At 45.2% G+C, this 14,620-nt stretch overlaps 1 protein-coding gene across 3 annotated transcripts in view; it reads left to right on the top strand.

The window, feature by feature from the left end:
* Positions 1-14,620, top strand: part of kremen1 (kringle containing transmembrane protein 1) — a 253,321-nt gene that overhangs the window by 42,081 nt on the left and 196,620 nt on the right. For all 3 annotated transcript variants that reach the window (XR_005944764.1, XM_041202488.1, XM_041202489.1), the window contains exon 2: positions 963-1,125. Coding sequence is in view for 2 of the 3 variants with exons in the window: in XM_041202488.1 (XP_041058422.1) it covers positions 963-1,125 (163 nt within the window). In the remaining variant the exon portion in view is untranslated. The remainder of the gene's footprint in view (positions 1-962; positions 1,126-14,620) is intronic.

Here is a 14,620-nt window from a genome sequence, read left to right as displayed (position 1 = left end):
TATGCTGCCCGTCCAACCTTACGATTGGCAGGCAGGCTAAAAGGCCACGAGGAGGATGAGGTTTCTGAAGCTTTTACAAATGAAATAACATGCTTTTCAGAAAAATAAAAAAAACATGTCCCATCTCATGTGACACAGTCACATAAGGGGGCATGTTTCAATAAATTTTTATTACATTTATTTGTGTTTTTCAAAAGTGCTTCAATCTCCCTGAGGCAGCTCTGTGGTCGCTCCCTGCCTGCTCCCACGAAGCCTGCCCAACACGGGAAAAATTCTGGCCACTGTATCTTAAAGTGGAAAACCATATCTGGGAAAGTAATTTGCCACCATCTTCTCAAGGGCAATTAGGGTTGGGCAATAAATGCTGGCCTAGCCAGTGATGCCCACATCCTGTGAACGAATAAATTTTTAAAAATATATATTCAATTTCCTTTTGATAACCAGGATGGTAAAGCCAGGGCAGAATAAGAGGGTGAAAAATACCCAATGAGAGATTAGCAGCATAATTAGCAAAGCCGTACTAATTCTAGATGCATACCAATATGCTTAATGTCAACACCAATGTCTGAGCTTTCGACACATGTCCACTCCATGGAGCATTCTGATTCTCCATGTCTACCAATTTTTCCATGGGAAAAATAAGGAACCACGTGGAAGGAAATGTTCTTAACTCCTTTAGGAACTGTTAAAGAAAATCATTGGGATGAATTCAAATCAGAAATTCCATCATGGTTTAAGCCAGCAGGGTTGTCTGATATTAATGGTGCCCTATCCTAAATAGAATGGAGTTTTTTTTTGTCTATTGAATTGTCGCTGTGTAACAATTTAGAAAAAATAAATTGGACTTCTCCCTCAAAAGCAGAATTAAATTGGCATCATTTCTGGCATCAGAGCTGGAGCACGTAGATCTCAAAGGGGCTTATGTAGACAGTTTATTGAACTTCTTTTTGTGTCACTTGCAGAGTGCTATACTGCTAATGGTGCTGATTACAGAGGCTGCCAGAATCGAACCTCACACCAAGGAGGAAAACCCTGCTTGTATTGGAATGAAACCTTCCAGCACCCTTACAACACCCTCAAGTACCCCAATGGAGAAGGAGGCCTAGGGAATCATAACTATTGCAGGTAACAGCTGACCTGTGTTAACCCTTTGAGCTCCTTTATCCTTTATGTATGGAGTTTCCTAAATCAGTGTTGTGTCCTTATAGAAGTAGAAACATAGGAGCAGGGAGGAGACCATTCATCCCCTCATGCCTGTTCTGCCTCATGGTTGATCTGTATCTTAACTCCATTTATCCGCCTTAGTTTCCTACCCCTTAACAGTGGCTGGGAATTCTATGGCAGGTAACTCGCCTCCTGACTCCCAAAGTCTGCAGCCCACTTGATCAGCACCCCATCCTCTTATGTTAAACATTCACTCCCTCCACCATTGACACACAGTGGCAGCAGCGTGTACCATCTACCAGATGCACACTTCTTTAATAGCACCTTCCAAATCCGTGACCTCTACTGCCTAGAAGGACAAGGGCAGCAGACACATGGGAACACCACCTCCTGCAAGTTCCCCTCCAAGCCACAAATCATCCTGACTTGGAAATATAGTTGCTGTTCCTTCACTGGGTCAAAATCCTGGAACTCCCTCCCTAACACACTGTGGGTGTACCTACACCACATGGATTGCAGTGGTTCAAGAAGGCAGCTCAACAACCCATGAAAGAATTTTTAAAAACCTTACTTAGCAAAAATCTGTCAATCTCAGTTTTAAAATTTTCAATTGAGCTCCCAGTTTCAACAGCTTTTTGGCAGAAGAGAATTCCAGATTTCCTCTACCCTTTGTGTGATGAAGTACTTCCTGCCATCACTAGTAAAAATGATGTTTTGTTAACTCCAGATGAACAAGTGGTTTATAAAAAAAATCAAAGTACTGGCAGATGCCAGAAATCTGGAAGCAGAAGAAAAAATTCTGGAATATATGAACTTGTGCGTTAGGAGCAGGAGTAGGCCATTTGGCCCCTTGAGCCTTTTCTGCCATTTGATAAGACTACGGCTTCCTGATTGTGGCCTCCACTTTCAACTCTACTTTCCCGTTTACCCCATATAATTTTTGACTCCCTTGTAAATCAAGAATCTATTCAACTCCAATGTAAAAACATTCAATGACCCAGCCTCCACTGCTCTCTCTCAATGTTCGGAGAGAAAAAAAATTCTCATCTCCATCTAAACTGTGTCCCCTAGTTCTAGCCTCTCCTACAAGGAGCAGTATCCTTTCAGCATCCACCCTGTCAAGTCCCCTCAGGATCCTATATATTTCAATAAGATCACGTCTCATTCGTCTAAACTCCAGTGGATACAGGCCCAACCTGCTCAACCCTTCCTCATAAGATAATCCCTTCAGTCCAATCAAGTGAACCTTCTCTGAACTGCTTCTAATGTAATTATATCCTTTCTTAAGAAAGGAGACCAAAACAGTACCTCAGATGTGGTCTCAACAATGCCCTGTACAAAACTTCCCTACTTTTATATTCCATTCCTTTGGCAATAAACAACAATATTCCATTTGCCTTTCTAATCACTTGCTGTACCCGCAGACTAACCTTTTGTGATTCATGTCCAAGGCTCCCAGATCCCTCTGTACCGGACAGTTCTAACCTCTCTCCATTTAAATAATATATTGCTTTTCTGTTGTTCATGCCAAAGTGGACAAGTTTGCATTTTCCAACATTATACTCCATCTGCCATTTTTTTGCCCACTCACTTAACCTATCTATATCTTTTTGCAGACTCCTCTTCACAATTTAATTTCTTACCTATCATTGCATCACCAGCAAATTTCGCAACCATACATTCGGTTCCCATATCCAAGTCATTGATTATAGATTGTAAATAGTTGAGGTCCCAGCACTGATTCCTGTGGCACTCCACTAGTTACAGCTTGCCAACCTGAAAATGACCCATTTATTCCTGCTCTCTGCTTCCTGTTAGCTAATCAAATCCTCTATCCATGCTAATATGCTATGCCCTACACCATGAGCTCTTATTTTGTGTAGTAACCTTTGTTGTGACACCTTATCAAATGCCTTTGGAAATCTAAGTACACCAGATCTACAGGTTCCCCATTATCCACGTTATCTGTTACATCCTCAAAGAACTCTAATAAATTAGCAAAACATGATTTCCCTTTCACAAAACCATTTTGACTCTGTCTCATTGCACTAAGATTCCTAAGAACCCTGTTATAACCTCCTTAATAATAGGTTACTGCATTTTCTCTTTGACTGATGTTAAGCTAACTGGCCTGTAGTTTCCTGCTTTCTGACTTCCTCCTTTCTTGAATAGTGGAATTACATTCATTATTTTCCAATCCACTGGGACCTTTCCAGAATCTAGGGAATTTTGGAAAATTACAACCAATGCATCTCAGCAGCCACTTCTTTTAAGATACTAGGATGAAGTCCGTCAGGTCCCTGGGACTTGTCAGCCTACTAGTAGTTTTCTCAGTAGTCTTTCCCTGGTGATTGTAATTGTTTTCAGTTTCTCTCTCCCTTTCACCTCTTGATTTACAAGAATTTTGGGGATGTTATTTATGTCTTCTACAGTGAAGACAGATACAAAATATCTGTTCAATGCTTCTTCCATTTCCTTATTTCCCATTATTAATTTCCCAGATTCACTCTCTACAGGACCAACACTCCCATTACATATTATTTTCCTTTTTAAAGGCTTGTAGGAATTTTACTATCTGTTTTATATTTCTGTCTAGCTTTCTCTCGTTCTCAAATTTTTCCCTCCTTATCACTATTTTTAGTCATTCTTTGCTGGTTTTTAAACTCTGTCCAATCTTCTGGCCTATAACTAACCTTTGCAAAATTGTACATTTTTTGTACAATTTGATTCTATCTTTAACTTCTTTAGTTAGCCACGAATGGTGCATCCTTCCCCTAGAATTTTTCTATCTCACTGGAATGTATCTTTGCTGGGTGTTGTGAAATATCTTCTTCAAGGTCTGCTATTGCATCTCTACTGTCCTACTTTTAACCTGATTTCTCAGTTCATTTCAGCCAGCCCTGTCTTCACATTCTTGTATTTGGCTCTATTTAAGTTTAAAACACTAGTCTTGGACCTACACTTCTCACCCTCACACTGAGCATGAAATTCAACCACCTTAATATCACTGCTATCTAGAGGCTCCTTTACTATGAAGTCATTAATTAATCCTGTCTCATTACACATTATCAGGTCTAGAATAGCCTGTTCTCTGGTTGGTTCTGGAATGTACTGCTCTAAGAATTTGTCCCAAAAACAATCTATGAACTCATCTTCCAGGCTACCTTTGCCAGTCTGATTCATCCAACCTATATGTGGATTAAAATCACCCATGATTATTGCTCTACCTTTCTTACAAGCCTCCATTAATGCTTCCTGTGTACTCCACCCTACAGTGTAGTTACTGTTTGGGGTCCTATAAGCTATTCCCACAAGTGACTTCTTCCATTTGTTATTTCGTATCTCTACCCAAACTGGTTCTACATCTTGATCTTCAGAACTAAAGTTATCTCTCACTGTTGTACCAATGCCATCCTTAATTAACATTACCTTTTCCTAGCTTCCCATCCTTTCAAAATGTCAAGTAGCCTTGAATAGTTAAGTCCTAGCCTTGGTCATCTTGCAACCACATCTCTGTAATGGCTATCAGGTCGTACATATTTATTTCTATTTGAGCTGACAAATCATTTGTTTTGTTACAAATGCAATGGGCATTCAGATACAGAGCCTTCATTTAGTTCTGCAGTTTACTATTTTTGCAAACTCTGGCCTTATCTGCTGGTGCACTCTTAAGTTTGTACACTTTGTCCCTTCCTGCCACACTCTGGTTATCATACCCATGTTTCTACCCTGTACTATTACCTTGTCCTTTCCCTTTAATTTACCACATCTCCCCTTGCTTCATTTCCTCCCCACCGCCCACAATTTAGTTTAAAGCTCTCAGCATGCCTGTCAGCATCTGTGGAGAGAAGCATCAAGTTAATGTTCCATGCCTAACCCTTCATCTGAACTGGTAAAGGATAATGCCTGAAACATTAATAGGAACAATATGTGTTATACATTCATATCTGAAACTCTCTTCTAACTTGTGCCTATGCATTAAAGTTTTCTTTGGTATAAAATGAATATGAATGCTTGATTGACAGATTCTTTTTTCTTTATTCAAATACGATGCTGGCAATAGAAAATTGGGTTTGGATGAGTGAGCAGGTTGGATGGTTCAGATTAATGGGATGATAGTTCCCTCTGTAAAGTACAGTGACGTGTACTCAGGGAGTCTCAACCCAATTCCCAATGGGCACAAAACTACTGTTAAACTGCCATTCTCAAACATAGAGGCCCATAGGATGACTGTTGTGAGAAATGGAAACTGTCTTAATGTTGTAGCAGCAGGTGCCTTCAGGGGTTGGGACTGACACATATTGGAGTAGATTTTCCACATTGCCACCCAGGCATAAAACAGGCAATGATGATCAGGCACCTGTCAAAAAAATCAGTTTTAATTTCCATTGCAATTCATTCTTAGGACTGAGCTCATGGAACCTGGCTCCATAAATCTAACTGTATGTGATACACCTGACTTGAGAGCACTCGATGCTGACAATGGGTGCTTAAAGGAAAAGAACATTCCATACCCCAGAAAGACAGCCTCTCATTAGACCAACATACAATGTCCTTAAAAATTGGACTTTACAAACACCTAATGTCTACATGTTGTGACTAATACCAATAAGTAAAGTAAAATAAATTCAGGTTTTTTACCAAAATAGGCACTTTATTTCCCCTGATTGTAATGAGTCATGAATATTAATGAGGAGTTAAGTCATGCACATAGACTGGAAATTTTGCAATCAATGCACATGGGACTCACTGAAAGAAGGAAGCATCAAAATGAGGGGAACAAAACACATTTCCAACACAACAATCTTAAGGGAACTGTTCATTACATAGAGGTCAATTAGCCGATAATGCTGACCAACAGAAAGTAGATTCAATAAAGTTTGTTAACCAAGAATCTCATTCCATACTGTTTTCTCGACTAAACTATATTTATTGTGTCTAAGTTTGTTGCAGAAATTATGCTGAGTTCTCAAATATTTACTCATAACACCTAATCATAATGTGATTCAGAAAGAACTTAAAGTGTCTTTCACCTCTTCAGAATGACCAGAAATCTTCCTGGCCAATGAATTACGTTTTAAGTAAGGTTGACATTGTTATGGAGGCAGCTAATTTGTATACCAGCAGGGTCTCATAAATGGCAAATTAAATGAACATTGAATGAACCTGTTTGTGAGGGTAAATGCAATAGGAGCCCCTTGCTCTTTGAAAACGGGCCGTGGGATCCTTTTTCCCACACGCACAGGCAGATGGAGTCTCTATTTAAAGCCTCATTTAAAAGATGGCAACTCCAATCACGCACTGTGGTACCATAGAAGCAGAAAGTACTAGAAATACTCAGTAGGTCTTGCAGCATTTGTGGAGCGAGAAAAAGAGTTAACATTGCAGAGTTTTTCAGATAGCTGTTTCCCTCCCACCATCAGAAAAGTCGGTGGGGAACGCACACCTGCTTCTGATGGTTAAGGCTCTGTCAAGTGTTAATTGGCTGGAGACGGGTCTTCTGCCCCCATCTGGGGAGGAAGTCCTGCCTCAGAGGGCTATCGGCCAATCTGACTGGCTGGCAGCTATGTAGTCCCAGTAGCACCATTGGGAGAGGTGGTCACTGCTCGGGACTACACCGAGTCCCACAGAATAAAGGGTTGGATACAGGTAAGACTCTCTGCGGGGCCAGGAGAGGAGGCACCGGGGACTGGGGTTGTTGAGATGGGTGGGAACCAGAGGCGAGGGGATATCCGGGGTGAGGGGGGGACAAACCTTGGGTGGGCACTTAATTAGCCATTTAAAGATTGGAGGAAGGGCAGGCAGGGCCGCCTTAGATCTCGCTCCCCTCTCCTGTAAAATTGCTGCCAGGTTGAGGATGGGGGAAAGGACACAAGCAGAATTTTGCAGGCACCCCCACCTGCAAACCTGCTGGAGGACTGCAAAGTGCCATCCTATTTTCCAGTCTGTGACCTTTCATCGAAACTGGGTATATGTTAAAAATGTAATAGGATTTGAGCAAATGACGAGCGCTAGATGCGGGGGAGCTGTGAAGAGGACAAAAGGGAAAGCCTGTGATAGCATGGAGGGAAGGAGAGATTAAGTGACAAACGGGTTCATGGTGCATAGCCAAAGGGTGTGGTAATGCGACAAATAAAGAAGCAATAGATATGTCTACAGATGATGTGACTTCCTCTTGCTCAAAACCTTCTTACATTTCTAACTTTTCCCAGTTCTGATGAAAAGTCACAGACCTAAAACATTGGGTGGAATCATCCCAGGTTTGCACTAAATGCGGTAGCGGGCAGGGAAAGCGATGTTTTACCCCCCCAGCTGCAATAGTGGCTTCTCACGCTGTATCTTCTCAAACCTGTTGCATTCCTGGGAAACAAGGCGTTTCAATGGCGGGCAGGCTCACATTCGCTCATACGCCATCACCTTGCTGCTTCATCACGCCCTATCTGAGGAGTACCTGCGCATACATGTCTCAGTGCTTCCAGCCCAGGACTGCTGCTGAAGAGAGGATGGCCTCGAAAGGCAAAAAGACTGTAGCACCCCCCAGTTTAGTGATGCATCCCTAAAGCACCTTTTGGACACCATAGAGGCCCGCCATGATGTCCTCTACCTCCGCTCTGGCTGCAGGATGGGCAGCAACATCATCAATCCAGCTTGGGAGGCAGTGGCAGCAGTGGTCAGAGCCAATGTCCTGCAAAAGAGGACAGCCACTCAGTGCTGCATGAGGATGAATGAGCTCCTCCGTTCCACCAGGGTAAGTCACTCTTCTCATCACTCTCAACTCACACACTCTCAAACCATCACACATCCACAGGACCCTCACTCACTTGCCAGTTCAAGGGACATCACCATTCACTCTCTCACACACACCTTCATTGCCCTCATCCTGTTCATGGGTGGAGGAATTCTGAAATCAAGGTCCTCACAGACTTTAAAAACAGGGCCATCCAGCTGGCCGGTGAGGATCTGGACCAGTCCTGTGCTGACGGTGAGGTCGGCGCTGCTCTACCAAGTGAGGACCCAGCAGTGCAACATCCATCAGGCAACCATGCTGTGAGTGATGTGTCCTGTTTCACAGGCCATTGCCATGCACTAATTATCTCTCCTTGCTTCGCAGGCACATCTGGGAAACAGCCAACTGAGTCACAACCCAGGTCTTCGACTCAAGCCGCGAAGAAACCTCCAAAGAAGAATCTGATGACACCCTAATTGAAGACCCGACACAGCGCTCACCCACACCCTCTACCAGCGCAGAGACACACACCTCGGTGGGACCTAGCTTTAGAGTAGGCTTGGGATTACAATCTGGTGAGCACATTGCACTGTCTGGTCCACAGCAGGCGGAGGCAGGGACTTCCCAGATCTCTGGCACTCTGAGGACTGATGGAGACTAGAAATTTGCTGACTCCGAGTCAGATGACGAGCCTCTGGACTTGGTCATGTCTCAGTTGCTGAAGCTGCAAAGTCAAGCTCAGGAATATCAGGAAGGGATGTCCGCTGCACTCCTCATACTGCAAGGCATGATGAAGGAATCCGTCCACCTTCAGACTAAGGTGATAGTGACGGTATGCCAATGTATCGAGGTCAACACTGGTAAGACGGCGGCTGCCATGGAGATTTTGGTCCAGGTTGTTGCTCCTGCACTGTTGTGCAGGCTGAACTCCATTGCTGATGTCATAGTTGACCTCCAACTATGCGTATGCGGGAGAGCTGTGGGGCAGCTTGATCTCACTCCAGCTTCCCCTTCTCCTTAAGGAGTCAGCCAGGGGCCCTTGGGAACCCATAGGAGGTGGATCAACAGGTGCACACCCCGGGGCCATCCACCCAGGTGACTCTGGGGTTGTCCAGCCCATCAAACCCCCTCTTCCTGTGACCCCAGCAGTTCAAGTTCCATAGGTCGAGGAGGGTGCCACTGTCTCACAGCAGGGCCCCAAAATCAGGCCGGGGCCCTCCAGGTCTTGGCCCTCCAGAGGATGCCTGCCAAGGGCATAACAGACAGGGTGTCACTGTCAGCAGGCTGCCTCCATTTCTGTTGTGGATGTCCTGTGAGCACCAAGACATAGCGGCAGCATTAGGAAGGTTAAGAAGATGTAGTTACACAGCCTGGTGTTAGTCACTTGTACATAACGTTCACTATTGTCAATAAACTCTCAACAACATCTCCCTGCCTATGGTTCCTTTTTCTGATGAGCAGTGCTCATGTCACTCTGATGTGAAACCTTTCTGCACAAAATCAAGTCAGGTGTCTCAGTCCAGGGCCTCTTCCCTGTGCTTTCTGCAGCCTTCAGACCAAAGTGATTGTCCGGCCTTACATTCCCTGGACACATTACTGATGCCTGCACCTTGACAGTGCTCGTCATTGCTGCCAGAATGTAGTGGGCAGGCACCACAGAGTTCTCTAATTCTCTCGGTGTGCTCTCAGCATCTTTAAGGTGGGGCTGGCCCTCATCTCTTCAGTGTCTGTGACCAGTGACGCTGTGCTCCTGAAGGGCTCAGGTGCTGAAGGTGGACAAAGAATCAAGTGCTTTTAAAGTTTCATGGCTGCATCTCCATGATATGACCCTGATCACAGAGTGAGCTGCCCTTGGCCAGAAAGGAGTCAGACATTCTCAGAGCCTATGTGAAGATCTATGGAGTGTCCTCACTGCATGTCATCATCATCCTCCTGCAGTCGAGTGACTATTAGTGCCTCCACTGCGTCTCCATGACAGGAACGTTATCACAGAGGGTATGTATGCTGCCATCAGCCAAACTGGAGTCAAACATTCATAGATGCAATGTGAGGATCGATGGTGTCTCCTCACTGCATGTTGTCATCCACAAATCTAGCAGCTATGAGGGCCCCCTGAGCACCCCTGCCTCACCTGGCCAGTGCGAGGGCCTCATCACCTTCATTGTCACTCTTGAGGACCTTTCATCCCTGTTGAAATCCTCCTCAATGGAGGAGACCTACTGCTCCTCCTTCTCCTGCTCAGCCAGCTCCTCTCCCTGTTGCAGCACCAGGTTGTAAAGGGCGCAGCAGGCAATGATGACGCGTGACACCCTCTGTGGACTATGTTGCAAGGCTCCACCAGACTGGTCCAGGCACTGGAACCTCATTTTCAGCATCCTAATGGTTTGCTCCACCAAGTTGCGATTTGCAGCATGAGCCTTGTTATACTGTTGCTCTGCCGCAGTCTGAGGTCGCTGCATGAGCATCATCAGCCACAGCCTCTGCGGGTAGCCCTTGTCCCTGAGGAGCCATCGCTGCAGCCTCTGTGGACCTTGAAAGATGTCAGGGATCTGTAACCGACTGAGAATGTAGGAGTCGTGGACAGTCCCTGCAGACCTGCAGGATGTGTTTGTGGTGGTCGCACACCAGCTGCACTTTCAGTGAATGGAATCCCTTGCAGTTGACATAGTTGACCGTTGTGACAGAGATCTGAGTATCACATGAGTGCAGTTGATGGCACCCTGCATCTGTGGGAAAATCCAATCGCTCTTGCGTCCTGGGTCTCCTGGTCCCGGGCAAAATGCACAAAGTTGTGTGCCCTCATGAAGGTGGCATCCGTGACCTCTTGGATGCATTTGTGGGTGGAGACTTGCAAAATCCCAAAGAGGTCACCAACGGCGTAAAAATTGAGTGCCGCAGTTACTTTCATGGCCACTGGCAGTGGATGCCCTCATGACCCTGTTGCGCCAAATCCTGCAGCAGCTGGCAATGTGACCGACCAGTTCTCTCGACCTACGCAGTCTTCAGTGACACTGGTTCTCGGTCATCTGTAGGAATGAAAGGCACCGTCCATAAACCCTAGGTGCCACTAGGTGTGACAGCTCCCTGTGGCTCTTTTGTGGCATGTGCGGTAGCCCCAGCCGCCCCTTCTTCCTGAGGGTGCTGCTCCTCCCTCTGCGCAGCCAGGTGCCTCCATTGCTGTCTTCTCTATTGTCTTCGCTCTCTGTAATCCATGAGGCATACAGCTAGGTCACCAGTCTCCATGCTCTTGATGCAGTCCACCTGCAGGATGAAAGAAAGAGACACATGGTTAGCTTGAGTGTTCTAAGAACCTCTCTTGGTTAAGTCTGAAGGCTCCTTAATGAATTCCGGAGGGCTCTGGCCACCACTTGGATGGTCAGAGTTTAGTGCGCTACGTGGCTGCCTGAAACCCCACCCACCTCCACCCCACCCTACCCGACCGATTGGCAGCAGCTTTGCCCATTGGACTACATGCTGTGCTCTCAGCTCAGGGGCAGGCATTCTCCTAACCCACACTGCAAGGCTACGCTGTTAGTTTAAACCATGGGGGAGACTGGTCCAAACCGGGATGATGACTTCGCAAGGGGCTGTGAGCGCCTCCACCAGGGACTGCTCCAGGGCCAGGTTTAGCAAGGGGATTGTACAATGTGCCCAGTCATCCAACTGTTCTGCAGTCCACTAAAGCACTCATTAGTTTGCAGTCTGTGCCTGAGGGATGAAAAGCTCTGGAGCACTTGGTGGCACTTTCATGCCTCTGCGTTGCTTGAATGGGCAGATAAGCTAGAGGCCTGACTCCAAACATATCAATGTGGCTGTGTCTGAACTGTCTCAGCTGCAGTGGAATGCTCACTTTATACAAGGTTTCTCTAATATGTGGCTGCTTCCCTCCCCCCAAATCTGCACATGCTTGTGCATTACCAACAGCAGGGCAGCCCTTTCCCACCTTTCCCCCACTACCCCCCAACAATGCACCTCAACTACAGGGCAGCCCTTGTCTCCACCTCCAGGATGCCTCAAACGAAGAGCAGTCCTTGCCCTCCACCCCCCCGCCCCATTCAAAACGCCTAAACCTTGAAGTCCTACAGGTGACCCGGGCAAGTGCTGCACAACGTTTCTGTGTTTCTCACCTCCAGACTCCCCTAAAACCACATGCCCATCAAGTGCCCGTCTTATATATGCTGTTGTGAAACATGGCACTGTGCTATCACACAGACGTGAGCGGACAATCCAACTGGGGGGATGATTCCTCTGGGCTGGCCTTATAATAATATGTAGATGTTTTACAATGAGGTTCCTGACATTCCATGGCAGGAAACATGGCCCGCAATCGTTGGGCTGAGCGGATGATTGCAAATTGGTTTCACGACATTGTGAAACCGATTTCTGGCCTTCTGGCCATATTGTCCACTCATGCTGCCGAGCACGCCTGGCGCCAACAGGCACGGAAAATTCCGCCCATTAACTCTGTTTCTCTATCCACAAATGTTGCCTGACCTGCTGAGTATTTCCAACATTTTCTGTTTTTATCTCAGATTTCTGGCACCTGTGTTATTTTGCTTTTGTTTTAGCATGACACTGTAGGGCCAGCCTAGAATATGTTTTAAATTCCTGCAGAGGGGCTTGAGGCCATGACCTTTTGATGTCAAGAGCAATACCCTCTGAGCTATGCTGTCACCAGTGAACTGCTGTTTCCTATCAAATTCTTCTAACTGACATTTTAGCAAAGAAGTTAATCCATTTATTTTAACACCTTCATTAAAGCACCAGAGAATGAAGTTTCCTGCAAATACATCATGCCCTATGACAGCATACTACTCCAATGCTCACCTGGTTCGCTATTTTTAATTTACATTTGCAGGGAGGAAGGACGTCTGGCCTTGTCGAATATTGCTTCTAGTGAAATCACCAATAGGCACCTGCAAAATGGCCCTTTACAGCTGAATGGGTCAAAATACTCATAAGTTCCAAAAGGTGTAACTATTGAAGAATAGTAGAAATGAAGGTCATGGTGTAATCTACACTACACATTACTTCTCCAAGCCTTACCAAGTGGAAGGCGTTGCTGTATACATCCAATGTGTTGTACAGGACTATGGAGCTGGCTAGACTTAGCAATGCAACTGCAGTATTTAGACAGCTATAATTTCTATCATGCAAAGTCACATGACACATTGGAAATATTATTGATGTTGCATTCAAGCCACCTGGACTGGCTCAATGGAGCATGAATACACAGCACAGAGATGCTTGTATTGTTGGCATTATGTTGTCAATTTTTTATCTGTCAATCAAAACCACTAAAAATATCAGATTAACTGGTCATTATATTGCTGTTTGTGTGAGCTTGCTGCATGCAAATTCGCTGTTGTGTTTCCCACATTCAACAGTGACTACACTTCTGAAGCATTTAATTAACTATAAAGCAGTTTGAGATGTTTACTGGTCATGAAAAATGCTATAGACCTCTGTTGTAAGGTGGCAGAGTTGTACTATTAATGATAGAGTTGATCAGTAGACACTTCTTGGATAGAAGCTTGAAGTTTATTTACAATATACTCAGCAGCAACTACATGTGCACTTTCAACTCTGTCTCTACACTGACTGCTGAGGTAGCCCGCGCTACTCTGCTATTGGTTACTACGGATCATGTGATCTTCCTTAACAAATATTATTCTTAAAGGTACATTGCAAACTACATAAAACCATAATTACTCCAACCTCTAAATAATAGTGATTTTTTGATCTTACTCAGAGCCATACAGTTAGTTGATATGGAAAGTTTATATTAATGTGACACTAGTATTTTGAACTGGCTTCACTGGTCAGCAGGATGTTGAAAATGGATGCTACTTCTACACCATATTTCCCTCTCTTTCTTCCTTTTTCTATTTTATTCTTCCATCCCCCATCACCAACCCCAATATAAAATATACCAAATCCTTGGTGTTGCAGTGGGATCAGCTGAAGGAATTGCAATGCTAAAAGGCTTACAGCCCTCATCATTCACCCAAGCTGGTCCTGTACGGTAGAGGGACTCTGAATTCATGCTAGTCATGCATGTAAAATGGCTGTTCACCTTCTCAAGTATAATATTTCATTGAACTAATTGAACTATTGCATTGAAGCAAACACAGATTTTGCAGCAGCACCAATCAGATTTCAGTTACAAACTCTCATACCAATAATAGCTTTCTGCCCAATGTGTTGTGTTCACTTTTTTCTAATAAAAGCTGGTTAACATTCAGTACATCTCCAGTTAGGCCTTCTGCAAGACTTGATGTGCTTGGGGCAAAGAAATGGACCACATAGATATCAAGCAACAACTCTGACATGTCCTCCTTCTTCCTTAACCGAGGTTTTCCACCCACGGTGGTTGACAGGGCCCTCAGCTGTGTCCGGCCCATCTCCCACGCATCCGCCCTCACATCTACTTTTCCCTCCCAGAAACATGATAGGGTCCCCCTTGTCCTCGCTTATCACCCCACCAGCCTCCGCATTCAAAGGATCATCCTCCGCCATTTCTGCCAACTCCAGCATGATGCCACCACTAAACACATTTTCCCTTCACCCCCCCTAGTGGCATTCCACAGGGATTGTTCCCTCTGGGACACCCTGGTCCACTCCTCCATCACCCCCTACACCTCAACCCCCTCCCACGGCACCTTCCCATGCAACCGCAGAAGGTGCAACACCTGCCCTTTTACTTCCCCTCTTCTCACCGGCCAAGGG

This window comes from Carcharodon carcharias, chromosome 13, assembly GCF_017639515.1.
Source record: "Carcharodon carcharias isolate sCarCar2 chromosome 13, sCarCar2.pri, whole genome shotgun sequence".
Lineage (NCBI taxonomy): Eukaryota > Metazoa > Chordata > Chondrichthyes > Lamniformes > Lamnidae > Carcharodon > Carcharodon carcharias.
Note: the sequence above shows the minus strand (reverse complement) of the source record. Positions and strands in the feature narration are given on the sequence as shown.